The sequence below is a fragment of the Cyprinus carpio genome, chromosome A22 (genome assembly GCF_018340385.1).
Source record: "Cyprinus carpio isolate SPL01 chromosome A22, ASM1834038v1, whole genome shotgun sequence".
Classification (NCBI taxonomy): Eukaryota; Metazoa; Chordata; class Actinopteri; order Cypriniformes; family Cyprinidae; genus Cyprinus; species Cyprinus carpio.
This window is the reverse complement of record NC_056593.1, coordinates 331,171-353,697: the sequence shown is the minus strand read 5'-3', so window position 1 is coordinate 353,697 and position 22,527 is coordinate 331,171. Positions and strand designations below refer to the sequence as shown.

The following is a 22,527-nucleotide window of genomic DNA, read 5'->3' as shown; positions in this document are numbered from 1 at the left end:
ATTGTCATACTCAAAAATTTTCAATCTAAATGATTTAATATGAAAATTAATGTGTTCAAATTTACTTCTTTCAGATCTCTCTGTATGTCTTTCAGGTCAGAGGTCATGGTGTTCATTGGTCAGTGGTCATCTCCATCATTGTCTGTGTCTCTTGGTCCCCATAGATGCCAACAGTGTGGAAAAACAGATGTTAATCAGGTCATCAGGTTGGTGGAAACTACTCTGCATCTAAATAGAGTACAAATAAAATGGAAGCATCATAATAATGGCCATGATTGTGTGAAAAAGTTTCCATTATGTAAAAGATTCATAATTTACACAATGCACTCATGACACTCAGAATCAGTAGTTTTATGTGTCCAGAGGACTGACCATTGCTAATAGCAAGTACAAAGAACTAAAGACCAATGCAGACCATCTACATTGTTGTTAAATCACAGCTCCAACTGCAAACTTCAGGAGTTTTTTTGTTTTTGGACCCACACTCTGTGGGATTGTGGTGGGCTTACTAATGAATTAGACTGCTAACTAGTGCGAGTTTAATTAACCTGGTGGGGATAGTTAATCCCTCGTGTGTGAAGATGCAAGTTCAGCTCATGTATCCCAAAACATCCATATCTCTGGTGGAATCTCGCCTGCCATTCACAGCATCTTCTTCAGTGACAGCAGGATCAGAATGGAGCTGATGTTGTTTTGGGTGGATATTTATATGGTAACCATTGCCCATAAAAGGGGCTTGCGGTCGGTGGGTGGAGAGGGAGGCGCTGGGATGGAGAAATGACAACACCACTGAGACGTTCTGAGAGATGCTCTATTTATGATTGAAGTCTGAAGACGTTTGAACACTCGACTGGTGGAGTTTTAGAAGAAACATGGCCCCTGAAAGAAAACCCTTGAGCGTCAGTAAGCATATCTCTTCATCTCCGTTCTATTTCGCCATCTACGTCATTCTGGTGGTGCTGGGGAACGTGGGGAACAGCACGGTCATCGCAGTGGTCGGGCAAAGCCTTCTGCGGGAGACCGGAGCCGTCCGAAGCTCTGATGTGATTCTGGTCAACATGGCTTTCTCCAACATGATGGTGTCGTTGGTTAGAAACACAGTCGTGATGGTGTCCGATCTGGGAGTGGAGGTACGCTGGCATGACCACATGGATGGACATTTGGTTGGATGGATAATTATTGATGAATGGATAGATGTTGAGGTATGAAGTTGGGATCGGGGTTCAATCTCTATAGCGTAAACCCAACCTGCTCTCTATCAGGTCCAGCTTTGTGATGCTTTTGACCATAAAATAAGAACATCAGAGTGTTTCAGACACCTCACTTCTTCAGCACCGGGTCTATTGATCAATTCTTCAAAGATTATTGCTGGCAGTTTGATTCTTTTCTAGAGCTATTGATTGTTCAGAACATTTAAAAGCAACTAAAATACCAGTTGGATTCAAATCAAGTCTCATTTATTGAATAAAAGCATGCTTTACATTCAAAACACTTGAGTGAGTGAAGTTTGTTGGGTTTGAAATGTTAAAACTTGCTTTGTTTGTGGTTGGTGGATACTGTCGATGTATCATGTGATGGTTCTTCTGCATTCACTCTTTATGTCTGCTGTTTTATGTTCTGAGTTTACTTTCGAACGTCAACGTGTGTTTCCTCACAGATTTTCCTCAGTAGAGATATGTGTCACCTCATGATGGGCATCTGGGTTTGGCTGCGCTCTGCGAACGTTTGGTCGACGTTCTTTCTCAGCGCGTTTCACTTCCAAACGTTGCGTCGGGTCGCCCCGCCCGTCATCACCCTGCACGGCCCCCGCGGGCCCCCTAAGTCCCTCATCCTTTGCTTCTTCCTCATCTGGAGCCTCAACCTGATCTACGCCATCCCAGGGTTCATCTTCTCCAAGAACGGAGATGAGAACTCCACCGAGGTCAGTCCGTCTCTTTATCTAAACTGAACTTGTGCACCACCTCGTTTGACCTCTGACCTCTCCTGCAGACGCTGATGTTGGTGAGCAGCACCACTCGGCCGCTGATGGGCTGTATTTGGGACTTTCCGTCAGTCTACAGCGGCCTGGCCTTCGCCACCTCCTCCATGGTGATCCACGAGTCCCTTCCCATCTGTCTGATGAACATCACCAACCTGGGCTCGCTGCTGACGCTCTACGCTCACGGACACTCGCGCAACACCACCAACAAGAGTCAGGACGCACCAGTCGTCACCCGGATCCCCGCGGAGCGACGGGCGGCTAAAGTAACCCTCAAAATGCATTTATAATCTGTTTTCTGTTTCGTATTCTGGGTCTGTTTGGACCCAAATAATAGTTATTTTATAAAACAGTCATATTGTAATATATCTGATCAGCAACTTCTCATTAATGAGTGCACTTGAAAAAAATTAAAGGTTTTTACCATTTTATAATTGCATTTTAATCTTATTGAGGAATTCTTTGAAATTTCAAATTACAAATGAGCCACATCAAAAAAAACCTGATGCAAAATATATATAAAAAAAAGTCAATATTGATGAGAAATTTAATTTCAATATATCGTTGTAGGAAATTTATATGAACATATAGTCTGAGAATTATCAGTATTAACTGCATTGGAATGGATGCAGTTTAATTAAACTACTTTTTTATTACTAATGATTGCAGTTCGAATTTATAAAACCTGCATATTTATGTCCAACAAAACAACATAACTAAATTCATTTTACTTGCATAAACTTTCACTTTTGAATGAAAAGTGATCAGTTTTTTATGCTGCAATGGTTCGTCAATAGATGCACATATTCATGTTCATCAATACAATTTGCTGTAATGGTTCGTCAATAGACGCACATATTCATGTTCATCAATACAATTCAGTGTGAGAACCTGTAGATCATTTAACGAAAGTATTTTTGACAGCTAATGGTGTTCCTAAACATACCTGAGTAAGAAGTGTATTTTGAGGATCTTAAAGCATCTGCCAAGTTTCATTCCCTTACTAAAAACTTTGTGTTTTTTAGAAATGTTTATCTGTTTCTTCCGGTTCAGAACGGACCTGAACTCCACAAACAGAGCCTCTCTGTGTTTTCTCAGGTGATCTTGGCTCTGAATGTCCTCTTCATTTCGTCGTGGGGAACGAACGTCATCTCGGTCAACTACTTCAACTATAACCGCGGATCTTCCACGGAGTTCCTGCTGATCGTCGCTCGCTTCGCCAACATGAGCTTCATCGCGTTCTCGCCCATCGTCCTCGCCGTGGGCCACAGGAAGCTGCGGGCGTTCATAAAGTCAGTCCTGTCGCGTATAATCTCTGTATTTGGATAGACATCAGATCTCAGAGACATGCTGCGTTATGAATTCACACGTTTGCAGCAGCCAGTGAAACTGAATTCTCTGACTGAAGAAAAGCTGTTTTGTTTGCTCGTCTGAGAGTGGTTTGTATTGTGTGTTGTTGGCGGCTGTTTAACAGATTAAACTCCTGAATGAACATCTATCAATCTGTACAGACTCTTTTTTTTTCTCTCCCTCTACAATTGCTTTCTTGTGTGGTGTGAGACACTGCAGATCATATAAAAGTATAATTTATTTGAACTTGACACATATTCAGATGTTTAAAAATCACCCGAGATGTCAAACGTGTCACATCTGCTTTAGTTAGAACAGAAATGAGAAAATACCATCCTTAAGCAGTACAAGTGTTAAAACAACATATGTTTACTTGGATCTCATAAGTTCTCATAAGACGCTTTCTGAGAAGAAAACTAAATGTATTATTATTATTTACTTCAGTTAAGATCATTGTGTTAATGCAGGAATCCTTTTTATCACTGATTTGGTTTCTTTCTTTTTTTTTTATAGCAGCCAAAAGTTTGTAATAATCTTTTTTTTTACGTTTTAAGTCTCTTCTGCTCACCAAGGCTGCATTTATTTGATCAAAAATTCAGTACAAATAGTGAAATATTATTATAATCTAAAACAGCTGTTTTCTATGTGAATCTCTGTTAAAGTGTAATTTATTTCTGTGATGTGCAGCTGTATTTTCGGTACATTACTCCAGTCTTCAGTGTCACATGATCTTCAGAAATCATTCTAATATGATGATTTATGATCAAGAAACATTTCTGATTATTATCAATGTTGAAAACAGTTGTGCTGCACAATATTTTTGTGGAAACCGTGATTCGCTAAAAGAAATAATACTTTCATCAGTGACACATTAAATTCATCAAAAGTGACAGTAAAGACATTTATAATGTTACAAATAAATGCTGTTCTTTCAAACTTTCTATTCATCTGTGAATCCTGAAAAGTAAAATGCATCACAAATTGCGATCAGTTCTAAATTTGCACACGTGTTCTGAACCTTTCGGCACATGTGAGTCACGTTTTCCCGCTCTGTACAGTTTTCACGCCGGACGTGTCTTTCTGCGCGGTGGCGTCCGCTCGCGGGTGTTTGCTCCAGTGCGTCCAGCGCTGCATCATCACGCTGATTCTCCGGCGCAGTTTCCCGTGTCCGAACGTCACCACCAGCGGACTGAACCCTACGAAGAGCGATGCCGAGAAGTGCGCGACGGTCAGCAGGCCCTCCGCATGCTTCCCGCCGTTGTGGTTGTAGTACGTGACCGCGGCGACCTGCAGCACCCAGCAGCCGACGAACAGCGCGACCAGAGCCATGATCACGTGACCCGCCTTCCTTTCGCTGGACACGTGCCGGTCCAGCTCCACCGCGCCGCCGCCGCCCGCCGTAACCGCCCGGATGTGTTTGGCCAGCGAGTGCAGCGTCGCGAGATTAGTCCCAAGCATCAGAATCAGCGGCATGACCTCGTTGAGCGCCAGCGACGTGGAGGCGAACGCGTAGCCCTGCTGGTCGGTGGGAAACTCCCAAACACAGCCCAGCAGCGGGCGAGTCGTGCAGCTGATCACCATCAGCTCCACCGTGGCGTTTCCGCGCACGTGAGTCGTGAACACCAGCGCCGGGAGAGAGAACAGCAGGTTAAAGGCCCACACGGCGGCCAGGACGCCCCAGACGCGCCGGCGCTCGCGCTGATGTCCCAGCGGACCTATGGTGACGTGCTGCCTCCGCAGGGTGACGCAGTGGAAGGCGCTGAGGGCCAGAGTCACCCAGCAGCCCACCGCGCGCCACCACACCCACAGCAGCATGAAGACGCGGCACCAGCCCGGCGACAGCGACACCTCCAGACCCAGATCCGACACGAAGATGGGCACCGTCCGGAAGACCGACGTCAGCAGGTTGGCCATGCACAGGTTCACCAGGATGGTGTCTGACGGCGGCAGGTGGCGGGAGGCGCTTTCTTTAGCGCACTGGAACACCTGCGAACACAGATTCAAGAGATTGCATTTCACCCCAAAATCAAAGGCTAAAAAATATTTTGTGGCATCCATATCATTTAGTCTTGAGATTTGCTTATTTCTCATTAGATTCTCTTTACTTTAGGGTGACCAAACGTGCCATTTTCCCAGGTAGTACTGTGAGAGCGATTCAAAAGCACAAGAAGCTGTCCGCTCTCTAGAGCTCTCACCATACTTTGTCATACAACAATTGGTCTGCGCAGTGCAAACAAAGCCAAAACCTGGATATTTTAGGCAATATAGAAATCCTGGGAAAATGGCATGGTTACTTTACTTTGACAAAGTATTTCCTTCTCTTTAAACATTTAATGTTTAATGGTTTTTATTTAATTAAAAATTAAATGAAATATTATTAATATTTGTAATAATTTAATATTAAATATTTGTTTTAGATTAAATTAAAATTATTAAATGTTATAAGAAAATATTAAACATTATTAAATGAATAATTATGAATCAATAATGTCATGTTAGTATTAATTTGATTTACTGTTAAATATTCAATTATATATTTAGATTGATTTTATCTAATGTAACATTAAATGAATATTATAACATTTATATTTTAATAATTCAATATTAAATATTCATTTTAGATTAAATAAATACCATTAAATAATTAATATTTAATTAATATTTATTAATTAATAATATTCATTTGATATAAATTTGATTTAATAATAAATAATTTTTAAATGTATTAAATATTTAGGTTAAATAAAAAAACCTTTACATATAAATGTTTTAGCAAAACAAATCTTGTATTAAATTTTAATTAATAAATTGTAATTTTGTTTTAAATATTAATTTCAGCAAAAATTAAACGTTGCAATTTTTTAATAATTTTTTTTCCCCACATCACTTTAATGAAAATGTTATTGTCATGAAGATGACATGTCAAAAAAATCTCAGTGGTCCTAAAAGGCTTCATGTTCTTTAAGCAAAATATAATTATAATGTTACAAAATTTCTTCTGTTGATCATAAGGTGATATATAATTCTTGAGTTTTTGTGAGCCGCAATCAAAGATAATATGAGTAAACGTTCGTCTGTATCATTGTTCAGTCAAATCTACATCATTACAGTAGCAACGCTAAGCTCACTGGAAAAAACAAGAACTGAAAAAAAGTACAGCAAACCTGTATGCAATGCAAATCAGTTTGGATAAAAGAATCTGCCAAAACATATAAAAATTAAATAACTGAAATAAAAACATTAATCTTCAGTTTTTGTTCTCTCTCACCACACTGATGACCAGAATGTTTCCTAAAATGCCGGAGAACACCAGCAGACCGAAGAGGATGGCGTCCACCGTCAGGACCTCAGACATGTCTGTCTGTCTCACACCTGTCTGTGTCTCTGTCTGTCTGTCTCACACCTGTCTGTGTCTCTGTCTGTCTGTGTCTCTGTCTGTCTGTGTCTCTGTCTGTCTGTCTCACACCTGTCTGTGTCTCTGTGTCTGTGTCTCTGTCTGTGTGTCTGTGTCTCTGTCTGTCTCACACCTGTATGTGTCTCTGTCTGTCTGTGTCTCTGTCTGTCTGTGTCTCTGTCTGTCTGTCTCACACCTGTCTGTGTCTCTGTCTGTCTGTCTGTCTGTCTGTCTCACACCTGTCTGTGTCTCTGTCTGTCTGTGTGTCTGTCTGTCTGTCTCTCTGTCTGTATGTGTCCTCTGTCTGTCTCACTGCGTCTGTCTGTCTGTCTTTTTTTTTTTTTCTGTCTGTCTGTCTGTCTGTCTGTCTGTGTCTCTGTCTGTCTCACACCTGTCTGTCTGTCTGTCTGTCTGTCTGTGTCTCTGTCTGTCTCACACCTGTCTGTCTGTCAGTCTTTTTTTTTTTTTTGTACTTTTTTTTGTCTCTGTCTGTCTGTCTGTCTGTCTGTTTTCTCACATCCTGTGTCACTCTGTCTGTCTGTCTGTCTGTGTCTCTGTCTGTCCTCACACCTGTCGCTGTCTGTCTGTCTGTCTGTCTCTGTCTGTCTCACACCTGTCTGTGTCTGTCTGTCTGTCTGTCACACCTGTCTGTATCTCTGTCTGTCTCCTGGAGGGTGAGCTGTCTGTCTGTCTGTCTGTCTGTGTCTGTCTGTCTGTCTGTCTGTCTGTCTGTCTGTCTGTCTGCCTGCTGTCTGTCTGTTTGTCTTTTCTGTCTGTCTGTCTGTCTCACACCTGTCTGTATCTCTGTCTGTCTCAGGCTGTCTGTCGTTCGTTCTGTGTATGTTTTGCGTGTCTGTTTTCGGTCGTTTGCTTGTCTTTTTGTGGATGTTGTTTATGGGTCTGTCTGTCTCCGCGTCCGTTCTGTCCATCGTGTGCATGGCTCCTTACGGCCGTTCCTTCTCCACCTGATTTTAATCTTTGTAATGTGCCTGAGTCTGATCAGTTCGAGAATGTCTGTAAAACGGCCACATCTGTCTTTGAAGCTAGATGACACCTGTCTGTCTCACAGCTGTCTGTCTATATCATATATGTCTGTCTGTGTGCGTCCGTTGTGTGTCTTTTTCATTTTTTGTGTTTTATGGCTCCTGTACGGCCGTTCCTGGCAGCGTGTCTTCAGCTCAGAATATACATTCAGTATCCAGCTAACGCTTATGGTTTGATTTGTGTTTCAGAATTGGTTGTTAATGGCAGTCTTTCACATCATCTCATAATTTATGTCAGTAACCTTGGTCTCAGTTTTTTTATAGCTAAAATGTTCTCAGACGTCATTTTTGGCTCCCGTTTAGTTGTTTTTTTTCTTTCTTTTCTGCCCAAGGGATTTTAATGTTTTTTGAGTTTTTAGGGATTTTGATGTTTAATTGATTTTATTATTTAATTAATTAGTGGTAAAAACGGTTCAACATCAAACTTCCTGAAGCTAGATCTTTATAGAGCGACGAATTGACGAGTCACTATATATATATACGCTATATAAAAATATATATATGTGTATGTATCTTCTTTTGTTGTGTGTGTGTGTAGTGAATATCGTGTGTGATGGTGTGCAATCATTTTTATTTTTTTCTATTTTTGTTGTTTGAGATGAATTTGATTATATTGTTTGTTTTATTCAGAATTTAAGTCATATCAGATATGTTTTTGGATTTAGAATTTAGAGAATACAACATGCCGCCCATGTTGTGGATAATATAACATTGGAAAAAATTCAGTATCTTAAACATTAGCTTAACAAGTGTTTTATAATTCTCAGATAACTTAATTATGGCAATAAAAGAAATAATCTAGAATAATAAACCTTATGAACTTATATTAGCGCTTCCTCATTCATATCAAATAAGTATACATATAATGGAACATTTATTAGCAATATATGTTAGGCTATATTCATATTGTAATTTAATAATGTTGTGCACTATCTGTCATGCCCACTGAAGTCTCGCTGAGTGCAGAACAGAAGCTGCTTGAGCAGTTCAGAGGTGAGTTGCTATGACTTGTTTACCCTGAAATGATTTAGTTGGGAACCTTTTTAAAGGTTTCCCAGACTCTTAACTACCCAGGTCCCGGGTATGTCAAATACCCCCCTGGAAAGCATCTGCTGTGTACAAACATCTGATAGACGTCTCTAAGATGTCAGTTTTACATCATAAACATCTTAAAGACATCTTCTAAACGTCTGTTTGACATCTGATGATGAGCAAACACTATAAAAAATAAGTCTTGCAGACGTCAAATAGACGTGTCTGTGATGTATGTGTGCTAGGGTGATAAAATTCAATGTTCCCTTAATGTTCGCATAGCCGAAAAACCTGGACGTTTTGAATGTTTTTGTTTGCTGGGTTGTTTGTTTGTAGGTCTCAAGGTTTGTGTCTAGAAATTGACTTCCAGAAATATTCACTCTCAGAAATCTTTCCTGGAGTAAAGAGTGTGTGTGAGTGAGGAAAGTGCTGATGAAGACGCCTTAGGCTCCTATACTCCAGGGTCTTATTAAACTCGCTCTGATTCGGCATGTTCCTGTCATTAGTCGAAGCGCTGACTCCGTCCTCCAGATGAACACGCGTGTGTTTGGACCAACATCACCATCTCTGACTCACATCAGCTCATCATCATGAGTATTTCATTCCCCTGACAGCATAAGTACATCACAGACACGTCTGTTTGACGTCTGCAAGACGTGTTTTTTAGAGTGTTTGCTTATCTGCAATACATCTACAGGACGTTTCCTATCAGATGTCTAATAGACGTTTAGAAGATGTCTTTAAGATGTTTATGATGTAAAACTGACATCTTAGAGACATCTGTCAGATGTTTGTACACAGCAGATGAAGAGATCTTTAACAGACCTTTTGCAGACGGTCTGGGTCTCTCTTTCACTGTGCGTCATTCTTTTTTTTATCTCAACAACTTGTTTTAAATTGCTGATGAATGATTCTCTTCTGTCTCTGAGAGGTTGTTTTAGTCTACTAACACTAGACGGCGTCATATTCAAACAGAACAACAGCTGAAAATACACAGTGAAAATAAATAAGTTAATGCCAAATTAAATGCAGAAGTAGGCTACAGAATTTTTCTGATATAAGATGTTTCGTTGAAGATATCGTTTAGCTATTATGTTTTCACATATTTTCAATAAAACAATGAAATAAAAAGTTCATGAAATCAATCCAGTTGTATATTTGCTTCCATTATATACTTCCTAGAATATCATGATACGTGTCCAAAAATGTGGAATATGTGGTATTACCAGTGTATTTTGTAGTTAATAATGACAGATTCCTTTTGGTTACCAGTTAATCAGTTCAGAATTATGAACGATGCAGAACATATTTCTCAAACCATGTCTTTTGTAGAACTGATAATTGTTCGTGACGGAGATGTAATGAGAATGAATGAAAGCGAGAGGAAATATGATAATTAATAGGGATTTTATACAGACGCACGCGCGTGCGCGCGGACAGATGCTCGCTCCCGTTCGGCGGCTGCAGCGGAAGGTTTTCTCGTTCTCTGGGGTAATAATTAATCTTTATTTACATTAAATCTTTAGATTGCTTAATAAAGTTCATTGATGTTGTTTGGAGGCCGGTGTGCAGCATGAGTTTCGGGTTCGGTTCGGCTGTTCATTCCTTGCTCTTCTCGCAGGTGCGCGCGCTCCGGTGTGATGACGACCGCTCGCGCTCCGCTACCCTCCGCATCATTCCGCCCTTTGTGAATGTTTGACCCATAAAACGGAAATGGCACGCCGTCAGGGATCGGTTCTGCTCCGCTGCGCGGTTCTGCTGGTTCTCAGCGGCGGGAGTTCTGCTTTACCGAACCAGACCAGCAGCGCGCGTGATGCGCAGTACCGGACCGCCGACAGTAATAACACGAATAAATACGCCAGTACAGACTCTCTGGGAATCACCGAGCGGGTACCACAGCTACAGGACAACAGCAGTGCTGTGAGACGGTGGCGTGTTCTGGGTGAAGCCGGGCCTTTGTGCGCCTACCGCACTCTTGACGCAGGTGACCCCGGGCGTCTGTGCTTCCGCTACACCCAACCTGACTTCAGGTGCACGAGCACTTCCTGTCGACAGGTGAGCTCACCTGGTGGGCAGCTCACGGCGAATATTCTGTCCAACGGAAGTGTGTTAATTCAGTGGACGGTCGCTCACGAGGTCCCACATGACTCTACCGCCCCACCAAAGAGCCTCACGCCCGGGCAGACGGGCGGGTTCAGGCTCAGCTGCTGGTGGAACGGCAGCTACACGCAGTTCGAATGCGCCGGGGTGCATCTAGGCAGCAGCTGCAGGGATTATTTACTCAACGAGCTGCACACGAACGTGCCCTACCGGCTGTGCGTGCGGCCCTACGCCCTCGAGCTGACCGAAGCCTGCGTGGAGTTCAGCCTCGCGCCCGGCGGGATGCAGGACATCGTTATCGCCATGACGACAGTGGGCGGAGCCATCTGCGTGATGCTGGTCATCATCTGCCTGCTGGTGGCGTACATCACCGAAAACATCATGAACCCGACAGTGCCACACTCGCACAGATCGCACTTACACACGCACCTGTGAAAGCACAAGCACTGACGTCACACATCGTTATCGTCACGCAAACTCACCTTCCTACAACTCAGGATCAGAATCCACGTAAAAACCACCGCGCTGCTCCTGGGATGCACTTTCACGACGCTGCTTACACACCAGCTGTGTTCGGAGTGGAATACTAACCTACTGTTTAGCACATCTCTTACTTTTGAGAAATAGAACAGTAGGCATTATTTTGAAAGAGTGGTGTGACCTCATCACGTTGCTTGTGAGATGCGTCCAGTTCTCAGAAAAGACTGTTTGCATGTTTTAGGGCAATTTTACATTTCTTTCGTCACAGGTCCAGTCAGAGGCACTGCATTGTGGGATACAGTATACCGCAGAGATAGTAGGAATAACATGACAGTATATATTCCGAACATAGCCAGACACACAAACAAGCTTTTTTCCTGTGTTTATGTGCATCTTCATCTAAAGTCTCGTTTAATAATCCCATTTACCAAAAAACTGTGCACTCATTCATATTTAGACTGACAGCTATATAAATATTCGTTTTAGAAATGCACATGATGACTTTGTGGAAGGTAAAACGATGTTAGTGAGTGTAGTAAGAAAGACTCTGATTGGAGGCGTCTGTTTGACGTCTGCATTATTTTTATAGCGTTTGCTCATCTGCAATACATCTACAGAACGTTTCCTATCAGATGTCAAACAGACGTTTAGAAGATGTCTTTAAGATGTAAAACTGACATCTTGTAGACGTAAGTGTGCTATCTGCTTTAGTTTTATTCGAGCGACGCTCTAATGTCCTGTATGTCAAACCCAATAATTTACAGTATGCCTTATCTCTACGTGACTCTTCTAATTCTGAGGTAGTAATATTCACCAAAATAAGGACCCACTGACTGGCTGAACAGCCATTTGAATACTGTGCTTTCTTCCCTCTGTAATACAAACCTTTTGTGTCAATAAACGAGGGTGAATTTGATGAACTGGCTTGTTTAGTTTGATTATTTGTGATGTTTTAATGAAACAGATAGTGCTCTCTAAAGTAAGTAAGTACGTCATAACGTGTTCTGTATTCTGATTCGCGGGGTTCGGGGAGGCCTCAGCGGAAGCTCCGCCCACCGCCCCTCCCCTCCCCCATTGTGACGCGTCACTGACAGCTGCGCAGCGCAGCCGCCATTTTCTTCCCTCCGCGGAACCGAGTAGAAGCGTCGAACCGAGCTCTCGAACCCGCCGCACTCTCACCGGGCGTTAGATAGCGATGCCGGCCCATCCGCTGCGTGTCGCGGTCGTGTGCTCCAGCAACCAGAACCGCAGCATGGAAGCGCACAACATCCTGAGGTAACGACGAGCACCGAACCGAACCCGCAGCCGTTTCTGCGTCGTTCCACATCTTCAGCGTTCGCTCGGTGTCCAGAAGGTCCAAACGCGGATCGGAATCGATCACGAGAAACCAATGGAACCGAGCCGGAGTCATTTACAGAAAAGATTTAAGCTTGTTTTTAACGGAAGCTGATGAATATCAGCTGAAAGCTTGAATTGTAAAATAGAGAAAGTTCTAGAATAAAGTAGTCAGATGTAGTTTTATAATACAGAGGTAATGACGGTTATAGAACCGTACTGAATCATTAGTGTGTTAGTGTACTAATACTAGTACATACTAGTGTGTTGAAGTGACTGTGTTTGATCTGAAGACGGATGAGGCTGTGAGGGACTCAGTCATGAGACGTTAATCACGCTCTGATAGCACACATCTACAGGACGTCTACAAGATGTGTTTAAGATGTGAATCAGACGTCTGTCAGATGCTCACAGCCTGGTTTCATCGTTCGTTACGGCGTGTGACCCGATTAAACCCAGTGTTCAGGTTGATGTAGGGTCAGGTGGAGAGGGTTCTGTGTGTGTGCCGGTCTGATGTCTTGTGTTTCTCACGTCTCTCTGTCACTCCACAGCAAGCGAGGGTTTGATGTGCGTTCCTTCGGCACAGGGACCCACGTCAAGCTCCCTGGACCCGCTCCGGACAAACCCAACATTTATGACTTCAAGACCACGTACGAGCAGATGTACAACGACCTGGTCCGTAAAGACAAGGAGCTGTATCCCCAGCACACACACACACACACACACACACACACACGAGTGCAGCGAAACCCTCGACCGATCAGACGAGAACACACACACAAACGCTTTAGATTCTTTAGGGTCTTCAGATTTTTTTAAAAATGGTAATTGGTTATTTGCTCTTCATCGAAAGGTTCCCTGAGGAACCCTGAATGGTTGTTTTATGGCAAAACCATTTTCGAAACCTTTATTTGTAAGAAAGAGAGACAGTCCGGTTTGGAACGAGATCAGGGTGAGTTAAAGTCCCTGTAAAGGCAATTTAAAAAAAATGTCTAAACACATATTACATGTTAGAAATGTACTGCTAAAACATATAACAAAGACTGAACTGTAAAACACTGGATTGTGGAGTTAGAGCGTTAAACACTTTCTCACCATCGCTGTGATCTGGATTTTTTTGGGCGGGGCTATAACCCCCTGAGCTCCTAACAATATAAACAGAGCACATTTGCATCAGTTCGCCGCTCAACCGCGAGTTACTGTCATACTGTTACTTACTATGTCTTCGTCACTAACCAGTTAATCTGTTATGAGCATCCGGTCCGGCTGTAGCGGTGACCGTTGAGTGTGGCGACTGCAGCGTTCCCGCGAGTGGGCGTGGTTTCAGCGCAGCCAGCGGACACGCCCCCAGCGTTAGAGAGCTGAGACTGCTGCTCATTTTTTCGAGATTTTAATAGCTTATTTTATATACTTACCGGCTTTTTTTATCATTCAGGTTTTGCTGGGTGGCTGATAACACATTTTTCTGTGGTATGACAAACTCAGAACACATACTTACATTTGACTTTACAGGGACTTTAATGACAGGTTTATGAGTCAGCTGATGACACGCCGGTCTAAAGCGGTGCAAGAAGAAGAAAGCCCAGGTTCACTGGAGCAGAGTCGAGCTCGGGCGGTCAGTCTTCTGTGTGTTCTGAGGTTATTACTGCTGTTAGCATGCGGTTGTGTGATTCCTGGAGTTCACAGCAGGTCACAGACTGATTCCTCTAATACCTCACACGACTCTGTTCCCATCAGACAGCGTTTAATCAGACTAGATTCATGAAGGCAGGTGCGACCAGATCTAACCCGAGGTGTGTTGAGTCACATCAGCTTATGTTGACCGGGAGGGTCTAGAAGGGCTAGTTAATATCCTCACATCAGACTAAAACAGACTGACTTTACTCACACACGGTGTAACAACCTCACAAAAAAAATTGTTGCACTTTCTCTGGGATTTATTTCCCACTTTGTTACTCTTGTGTTCTCATCCAAAGTATCATCACCAGATCAGTCTGTTTTCTTCAATGAGCACAGGTTTGTGTGTCTGACTGATCGTAGACCTCGTTGATCTGAGCTTGCGCTCCTCAGATTTGGAGAGGAAAGCATTATTGGTGGATCATTTTGTCAGTGTTCACACAGAGACTGAGGTTTGAGCTCCAATCATTGAGGCAACACAAACCTGTTCTGACTGAAATGAATCAAGCGGACAGAGCGCTGGAGGATCTGGGCAGGTTTTAAAAGCATGTTTTTAACATTTGGGTGTGTTTTAGTCATTCACCTAATGAATGATAGAATGTGGAAAAAATACTGATTTTCAGGTTTAATTTTTTTGGTTAAAGTTAATAATCCATACTCACAAAAAATAATAATACATTGGATTTGCAGTGATATGAAAGGAAGGCATGAAAAACCAATACTCTTGTTCAAATTTGAAGGTTTTAATGATAATATACCTCATTAACAATCATAATGAGTGATGTACAGGAGACAGGAATCAGAAACTGCTTTGTTTTTTTTCATAGTTAGATGTTCACATAAACTGGTTTATTTATACTAATAATTGGACACTAATTATGAATTGCTCGTTTACATATTGTCTGAATCCTAGACTCTGTAGTTTGCTTTGATCTGGTTTAGTGAGGATAGTTTGTATTGTGATGTCCGGAGGCTGACCAGTAGATGGCGCTGGTGTACGGGTTTCCAGTGTTTTAACCCTTTGTAGACACACAGTTTGGTGTGTTCTGGAGTGTTTTGTGCTTTGGTCTGTATTTTGTCTTCCTTGACCGCCGTGCTCCTCAGATACACTCAGAACGGGATCCTGCACATGTTGGACCGCAACAAGCGCATCAAGACACAGCCCGAGCGCTTCCAGAGCTGCAAAGAGCAGTTTGACCTGGTCATCACGTGTGAGGAGCGTGTGTACGACCAGGTGCTGGAGGGTGAGGAGTGTGTGTGTGTGTGTGTGTGTGAGATATGTTCTGCTCGTTCCAGAGTAACCCGTGTGTCTTTCAGACCTGAACTCACGCGAGCAGGAGACGTTTCAGCCCGTGCACGTCATCAACGTGGACATCCAGGACAACCACGAGGAGGCCACGCTGGGAGCCTTCCTCATCTGTGAGCTGTGCCAGTGTGTGAGTAGAGACGCCAACACTCAGTTACTCTGAGTTTAATACATCAACCCCCCACAGCAGTGTACAACTGTTTCATGATGGTTATTATAGTTATCTACACTTCAAAAAAAATCAAAAAGAATACCATAAAAAACTTGAAATAAAATAAACCTTTTGTGAAATTAAATAAAATTGGTTTATATTTTGGTTACATATATTTAGTTTAGTTTTAACTTATTTTATATCCGCTAGTTGCCAAAGCAACATTTCTCATTTTCATGTAGTTTAACTTGATAACATTATATATATATATAAACATAAATATATAAAAATGACTAAAGTTTACATAATTTTGTCATTTAATTTTTTTTATATGCTTAGTTTTTAATTAATCATATCAGTCTTTTTTGTTTTCACTATAATTTTAATTAATTAAAATTCTAATTTATTTATCCAGGTACTCATATTTTATAATAAAAATTAAAAAATAAGACAAAACAAAGATTGTAAATATCAATAAAAACCAATACCATCTCAGTGATAATAAAAGTAAATAATAAAATAAGCGTGTAAACTGTCGTTAAAACTGTTCTGATGTTAATTTACACAAAAAATGTTTATATCATATTTATGTACGTTTGTCACACCATTCTTGTGTACTTATGTAAGAACACTTTTATGAGTAATGCCCCACTCGTGTTTTATGAACCGTTCTTAGATATTGACATTAAATGTATAACTTCACATAAAGGTTTTATGAACATTTTACATCCGTTCTGCTGGTGAACCGTTCTTGTGTAAATGATTATCTAATCTTTCGCCGTTCAGAAGAAATGCAATAATTCAGCCTCTTACATAAACCTCTTACATAAGTGTGAGTCCCCTGAAGGATGGTCTGTGCTCTCCTCTCAGATCCAGCACACTGACGACATGGAGAACGAGATGGATGAACTTCTGCAGGAGTTTGAGGAGAAGAGCCACCGGCCGTTCCTCCACACCGTCTGCTTCTACTGACCGTCGCCATGGCAGCAGCGCAGCGGCAGAAACTCTGACGCGACACGCACATCCAGCTCGTCGGGACTGTAACCCTGTCGCTGGCAGTCGCGCGTTCCTCTGTCTCGCTCTCATTCTGTCTACAGCTTACACACTCCTCAGAGCCGTCACCGCGGCTCCACGCTAACTCTGACTCCCCGCGGCGTCCCGAGGTGTGGACTTCGAACGCTGAATCCTGCTGTAAACGGAACTGAAGAACATTCAGAGAGACCGAAACGGTTCTAGAGTAAAACTAGCGCTGTCGTGAGAACCTGGTTTGAGCGATTAGCACCTGCGACAGACCCGTTAGCGATGAAGCCCTACAGGTATTAGTCAGGGTTTCCTGCGTCTAACGGGTCTGTTACAGCCGGACACTGACTTCATCTGATCACACGGTTAAATATGTTTTATTTAGATGATGATATGTTTCATAACTCTGGCAGACGGGATCTCATGAATTTATTTCGTCTTTATTTAAACATGGGATTTGATAGCTATCGAGCATATTTTGTGTTTTGTTTTTCTTTAGTTTTGTGAATGAAAAGAAGATTCTGTAATTGTACATGAAGCAGCCCAGAGTGCCTGAAAATATTCTTGTAAATATTGCGCTATGAATGAATGAATAAAGCGGCAATGAATCTCATGGGATGTGTTTTTCTTTATTAAACAGCACAGTGGTGTCAAATTTATTATGCATTATTAATATATAAATGCTCGTTCAAACCAAGAACGGTAATGTTGACGTTATCTCAGAAGTATTACCACAATAACGCGAACGAATGATTTTCGGTTTTATGTTTGTTGTTTATGAGTGATAAAACATTGACAGCCAATTAATATATAAATGCTTTAAAGAGCTCGAACATTTCATGTGGACCGTTACCGCGCGCGCTGGTGTGAACGCTGTTATTTATCATTACAGTTATCTCTATAATAACTGTTCTTGTGTAAATGGCCCTTAACGGTCACTGTCCTACCTGTGGGACGCTTGGCGCTCTCTTTTTTTTTCTTTATTTTTTGTCCTTTTTCTCTATAAAATCTTCTAGTAATCATCATAAATTATATATCATTTGAAAGCTTAGAAGCCCAAGATTCATCCTGTGGAAACCGAAAACATTGACAGCCAAGCGTTACCATGCAAATGGTACTTTAAAATCGTATGGCGGTCTCCTCCCCCTTAGTGGGCGGAGTCAAGTGTCATATTACAAAATGCATTACGGTCTTTTAGAATCAAAACTTTTTATAATCTTGGCAACAAACATATCATTGGAAAGGTCTGAGTCTCAGGATTCCATATTTGGTGGTTATTTTGAGTATTGAAGTAAAATTGACAGAAATCTAGAGAAAAATTCATTAAACAAAATTCAAAGTAGTTTTGATGGCTCCCGGTGGCTGTTTGTGGTATGACGCCCTAAATAAACTCTCACAGGAACCTTGATTTTTTTTCATATCAACTTCAAATTTAGAACATAACTTATTTAGACACAAGGCTTTAATTTTATACCAATTTAAGAGTAAAACCTGTTATGTAAAATATGTATAATAAATAAAATAAAATTAATATAGCGCATTTTATTTACAGTACATTTAAACTTCTATAACTTTTTGATACTTTTTTACACTTTTGCCAAAGTCTGCTAATTTTCTTCTTTAAAAAGAGACCAACCTTAGGTCTATATTCCAAAGTGTTCATAAAATACAACAATTTAAGTTTGGATAGTGCACTTTAATGCCTATTTTAAAAAACGGGGGGTGACAGTTAAAGGGTTAAAGGAGTAGCGGATCCACTATTAGAGGGATTAACTGTAAACTATTTCAAAACGATTCGTTTCTAGCTGATGATCGATAATAGTGACAATCCATCCACCCGATTTAAAGCGACAGAGAACAAAAAGAATAGACAGAAACTGTTTAGTTATGATCTGAACTGTTCATAAAACCATTGTAGTACCACGTTACATTTAAAAACAGAAGGGAAAGGCACGCACGCATGTGGCAGAGCCGCGGTGTAACGCGTGGTGTAGGTGTGCCGCGTGGGGCTGATATTCCAGATGAGCGTGACGCAGGAGTCCTCATTAAGCTAATGGACTGATCTGAGATCTGATACAGTCAACTCCAGCAGCACATCAGATCGCTTACAGATCCGATCTGAACGCGCGTCGGGCGACAGCGAGCGAAGCATAGCGTTACAACGCTCCGCGACACACAGACGCGCCGCAGGTGAGACATCTGATGCTCCATCCGCGGGCGACGCTGAGATGAAGGGCTGCGCAGCTCCGTGTCCGGCGCGGGTGATGCTGCTGTGAGGAACATGATGTTTATGGTGTCTGGAGCGGTTCTGGTGCTGGTAAGAAGATCTGCTGGGGATTACGTAACTCTCACACTGACCGCAGCCGAACTTTACTGACCATTGTATGCTTTTCTGTGGACACGCGTGTTGAAATGCAGTTTTAAACGCTGGTCGCTGAGAAATGGCAGTAGTTTTGGTGTTTTCCTGTCCATCGTGTGTGTGTCCGATATGAACGCGCTGCTGGACCGAGTTCACCGCTTCATCCTACCGCGCATGCGCGGACCGGAGCGCGCGCGTCACTGCACCTGCGGCAGGTAAGACGCGGTGGACCGGAGCGCGCGCGTCATGGAAGCACGAGCGGCAATGCATCTTATCATTAAAATACTGAATTTCCGATTGGTTGACAAAATGTCATATCGCGTTAAATTCGTTATTATCGGTAACGGCACATATGTAACTAGTGCTAGGTTTGGTGACCAGGTTACCGTGACTTTCGATTAATTAAGAGTAGAACCCATTGTCTGTGTGTGTGCGAGACTTCCGCTTCATTAGCCGCTATTTCGAAATATATTAATAGTAAATAAGTAGAAGAATAACAAAGTGCCGTAGCCTAAATGTCACAGCTATTTACTCAACAATCCAGTGTGTTTATAATAAAATAATATGATAATATACTGTATAGCTACCAGTTTACAATATCAAGCAGCGATTGTTTTTGTACTGTGAAAATAACTGGAAATGAATCCAAAAAAAAATTTAAATTCTGGTCACAATATATAAAAAATAGGCAATTGCTAAATATATATTTGAATATTCAGCCTTCATATACGAAAATATTTTAAAATGTATTATATTCATAATACAGCCTAGATTTAGATATGTTTTTCATGTGCTATAGACAATAAACTACATAACCCTAACCCTAAAAGTCCAAATATGTAGTGATTGAAAACATATTTTAGCAAATGTCTTTTTTGTGTGTTTTTGAGGGTTAAATGTAGTCAATTGTTTCAGATTAGTCAGAGCTCCAGCATTCTTCATTGAACAGCTGTAGATAATGAAGCCTCTCGATGTTGTTCTGGCTCAGGCACCGTGTGGAGTACGTGATCCCGTACGAGGGCTCGGTCTCGTCCAGCTCCGTCGGCGCCTCCGCGGGGGGCAGCGTGAGCAAGCAGGAGCTGGACCTGGTGCTGGGTCTCCTGATGGGCTTCTGCATCAGCTGGATCCTGCTGTGGCTGGACCGAGCGCTTCACTGCACACTGCGCTTCTGGAGGTCCAGCAGACACTGCGGTGAGACCAAGCAGCATCCAGAGGAGCCTTCTCACATACTCAGCCCTCGAACACATTCAGGCCTGTTTTCAACCAGAAGAGATGTTTAAAATAGTTTTTAATACGGGAATGAACCTGTGCAAAACATGCGTCATTTATTTTTTCACAGATTTTTTTTAAGGGAAATAACTAATTAAAATGTTCAGGTCATTAGGTATGTATGGAGCACTGTTAGTGCCAAAAATACTTTGTTAAATGATCTATGAAGCTAAATTAGTGTCAAAAACGTGTAAAAAAAAATTCAGCCTTTTTCCTCATATCTCACACAATGAATTTTGTGAGATATGATTTTGTGACTGGATTTTGTTGATGAACATAAATTTGTGCGGTTGTCGAAATGTATTAATTGTAATGAGGGTAATACTGGTAATTCTCACATTATATGATCTTATAAATTCCGTACGATGATCTATTGGTATCAGGTTTCTCATCGATGTATCTGGTGTTGTTCAGGTGCGGACGGTGATCTGTGGCGCTCGTGGCGCTGGGTGTCGCGCGTGTGTAACCTGCGAGAGCTGCGCAGACGCCTGCAGACGCGCCGGACGGAGGAAGGTGGCGGGAATAACGTGGTGCAGGTCAAACAGAAGCTCTACCACAACGGTCACCCGAGCCCTCGCCGCCTCTGACAGACTCCGCCTCCTCCTGCTTGCTGTGTGTTTTTCACTGGTTTACTGAGTGTTAGTTTTGTAGGGCTCTACACGTCACCGGGGGGTGGGGGGGGGTTTGCATTTTTTAGACCAATCTTTGTGTACCGGATAACAGTGTCTGTTTTAGAAACACGGCATGCTGGGTAATCTTCAGTGAGCGGGTGTTCGGTGAGATGTGCTGCTGTATTCAGTGTTTGTGTGACATTAAAGTGACTCGTTTGATGAAGGCTCTGTTCTTCATTTTGTGTGACTGGTTTCCAGGACAGTATCAATGTGTCGTTTGTGTTTGCTCTCATATTCAGGAAAAGTTCAGTGTGTTTGTTCTCTCTCTCTCAATGAGACTCCTCCTGCTCCTTCTGTTTATTTATTATTAACTTCCATATTTTGCTTAACACTAATTTAATGTTAAATACATGTAATAATAATAATAAAAAAAGTATTAGGCTACCATTAACCCATTTTCCACATTAAGTGCAAAAACTTTAAAATTCTGCTTTGAAATGAATCGTGTTAAAATTCATTATGTTTTAAATGTAGGTATGTGCCTATATATATATAAAGTACGTAATTTCAAGTTAATATTTATAAATGAGATTTTTTTAAATATTAAATATTTATGAGATAATTTTCAGATGTTATCCTCAGTTTTACAAGAGCAGAACTGAAGGCGAAACATTAAAAGCGTTGATTATTAATCCAGTGTTTCTACTGAATCAGTTCTGTAATGATGCTTGTAATGTATTGAGACGAACTGTAACCTCACGTGCTCACATGAATTATGAACGCTGTGTTTATGAAGCGTAATATCACTGAATAACACGGATGTTATCGAGCGCGGGACTTTTATCTCACGCGGAAGTGCGTTCTGCGCTGGCGGAAGCGGAAGCGCAGTGATGTGTCGGCTGTGTCGCGGTGATGATGGCGGATAGCAGCGATCAGTATGAGTCGGTTCTGTGTGTGAAGTCAGAGGTTCACGTTTACCGGATCCCGCCCAGAAGCTCCAACCGCGGATACCGGTGAGCCTCGCACCGATCAGCTGAACTAGTTTAACTAGTTTAACCAGCAGTCACGCACACGCGCCGATCATTCGGTACTCGGTCACTCGGAGTTCCTGCTTCACTGAAGCTGATCATGATCTTCTGTTCGGTGAAACGATCCGGTTCTGCTATTAATCGATCACGTGATCACCCGAATAATGTTTCAGCTCGCGTCAGATCAACAGCTGTCAACAACACCAGCTCATGAATATTAATGAGACACGAATAAGACAGACAGTTTAGAGTGTGTGTGTGTGTGTGTGTGTGTGTGTGTGTGTGTGTGTGTGTGAGAGAGAGAGAGAGAGAGAGAGAGAGAGAGTGTGACTGTGAGTGAGTCTGTGCGGTGTGTGTGTATTGTGTGTTAATAACTGTGTGTGTGTGTTAATAA

At 41.9% G+C, this 22,527-nt stretch overlaps 6 protein-coding genes across 6 annotated transcripts in view; 5 read left to right on the top strand and 1 right to left on the bottom strand.

Annotated features, from left to right (window-relative positions):
* The first annotated feature begins 784 nt into the window (after positions 1–784).
* LOC109073246 (olfactory receptor class A-like protein 4) lies at positions 785–3,307 on the top strand. The gene is made up of 4 exons (XM_019089413.2): positions 785–1,130; positions 1,658–1,921; positions 1,990–2,244; positions 3,077–3,307. Exons 1-4 carry the CDS (start codon positions 873–875, stop codon positions 3,305–3,307), a joined length of 1,008 nt encoding a protein of 335 aa, XP_018944958.1. The 5' UTR covers positions 785–872.
* Positions 3,308–4,193: 886 nt separating this feature from the next.
* LOC109073245 (olfactory receptor class A-like protein 4) lies at positions 4,194–6,683 on the bottom strand. The gene is made up of 2 exons (XM_042711582.1): positions 6,597–6,683; positions 4,194–5,314 (listed from the first exon to the last, which is right to left on the bottom strand). The coding sequence occupies exons 1-2, from the start codon at positions 6,681–6,683 to the stop codon at positions 4,364–4,366; spliced, it is 1,038 nt and encodes a 345-aa protein (XP_042567516.1). The 3' UTR covers positions 4,194–4,363.
* Positions 6,684–10,165: 3,482 nt separating this feature from the next.
* fndc10 (fibronectin type III domain containing 10) lies at positions 10,166–12,297 on the top strand. Its single transcript, XM_019102650.2, has 2 exons — positions 10,166–10,288; positions 10,419–12,297. Exon 2 carries the CDS (start codon positions 10,511–10,513, stop codon positions 11,330–11,332), a length of 822 nt encoding a protein of 273 aa, XP_018958195.1. The 5' UTR covers positions 10,166–10,288; positions 10,419–10,510; the 3' UTR covers positions 11,333–12,297.
* Positions 12,298–12,454: 157 nt separating this feature from the next.
* Positions 12,455–17,479, top strand: ssu72 (SSU72 homolog, RNA polymerase II CTD phosphatase). Its single transcript, XM_042711580.1, has 5 exons — positions 12,455–12,652; positions 13,264–13,407; positions 15,494–15,633; positions 15,707–15,825; positions 16,717–17,479. Exons 1-5 carry the CDS (start codon positions 12,573–12,575, stop codon positions 16,816–16,818), a joined length of 585 nt encoding a protein of 194 aa, XP_042567514.1. The 5' UTR covers positions 12,455–12,572; the 3' UTR covers positions 16,819–17,479.
* Positions 17,480–18,543: 1,064 nt separating this feature from the next.
* tmem240b (transmembrane protein 240b) lies at positions 18,544–21,336 on the top strand. The gene is made up of 3 exons (XM_042711581.1): positions 18,544–19,440; positions 20,214–20,416; positions 20,909–21,336. Exons 1-3 carry the CDS (start codon positions 19,355–19,357, stop codon positions 21,079–21,081), a joined length of 462 nt encoding a protein of 153 aa, XP_042567515.1. The 5' UTR covers positions 18,544–19,354; the 3' UTR covers positions 21,082–21,336.
* Positions 21,337–21,960: 624 nt separating this feature from the next.
* necap2 (NECAP endocytosis associated 2) overlaps positions 21,961–22,527 on the top strand; it is a 4,851-nt gene continuing 4,284 nt past the window's right edge. Inside the window, exon 1 of the mRNA XM_042711578.1 lies at positions 21,961–22,118. Within this exon, the coding sequence (XP_042567512.1) occupies positions 22,018–22,118 (101 nt within the window). The 5' untranslated portion in view covers positions 21,961–22,017. The remainder of the gene's footprint in view (positions 22,119–22,527) is intronic.

Excerpts from the sequence above, each read along its gene's own strand:
- ssu72 (XM_042711580.1), top strand. The coding sequence starts at position 12,573 with ATGCCGGCCCATCCGCTGCGTGTCGCGGTCGTGTGCTCCAGCAACCAG. Across the intron at positions 13,408-15,493 it reads GTCCGTAAAGACAAGGAGCT|ATACACTCAGAACGGGATCC; the intron begins GTATCCCCAGCA and ends CGTGCTCCTCAG. Across the intron at positions 15,826-16,716 it reads TCTGTGAGCTGTGCCAGTGT|ATCCAGCACACTGACGACAT; the intron begins GTGAGTAGAGAC and ends CTCTCCTCTCAG.
- LOC109073245 (XM_042711582.1), bottom strand. The coding sequence starts at position 6,683 with ATGTCTGAGGTCCTGACGGTGGACGCCATCCTCTTCGGTCTGCTGGTG. Across the intron at positions 5,315-6,596 it reads ACATTCTGGTCATCAGTGTG|GTGTTCCAGTGCGCTAAAGA; the intron begins GTGAGAGAGAAC and ends CTGTGTTCGCAG.
- tmem240b (XM_042711581.1), top strand. The coding sequence starts at position 19,355 with ATGAACGCGCTGCTGGACCGAGTTCACCGCTTCATCCTACCGCGCATG. Across the intron at positions 19,441-20,213 it reads CGTCACTGCACCTGCGGCAG|GCACCGTGTGGAGTACGTGA; the intron begins GTAAGACGCGGT and ends GTTCTGGCTCAG. Across the intron at positions 20,417-20,908 it reads GAGGTCCAGCAGACACTGCG|GTGCGGACGGTGATCTGTGG; the intron begins GTGAGACCAAGC and ends GGTGTTGTTCAG.
- fndc10 (XM_019102650.2), top strand. The coding sequence starts at position 10,511 with ATGGCACGCCGTCAGGGATCGGTTCTGCTCCGCTGCGCGGTTCTGCTG.
- LOC109073246 (XM_019089413.2), top strand. The coding sequence starts at position 873 with ATGGCCCCTGAAAGAAAACCCTTGAGCGTCAGTAAGCATATCTCTTCA. Across the intron at positions 1,131-1,657 it reads TGTCCGATCTGGGAGTGGAG|ATTTTCCTCAGTAGAGATAT; the intron begins GTACGCTGGCAT and ends GTTTCCTCACAG. Across the intron at positions 2,245-3,076 it reads CGGAGCGACGGGCGGCTAAA|GTGATCTTGGCTCTGAATGT; the intron begins GTAACCCTCAAA and ends GTGTTTTCTCAG.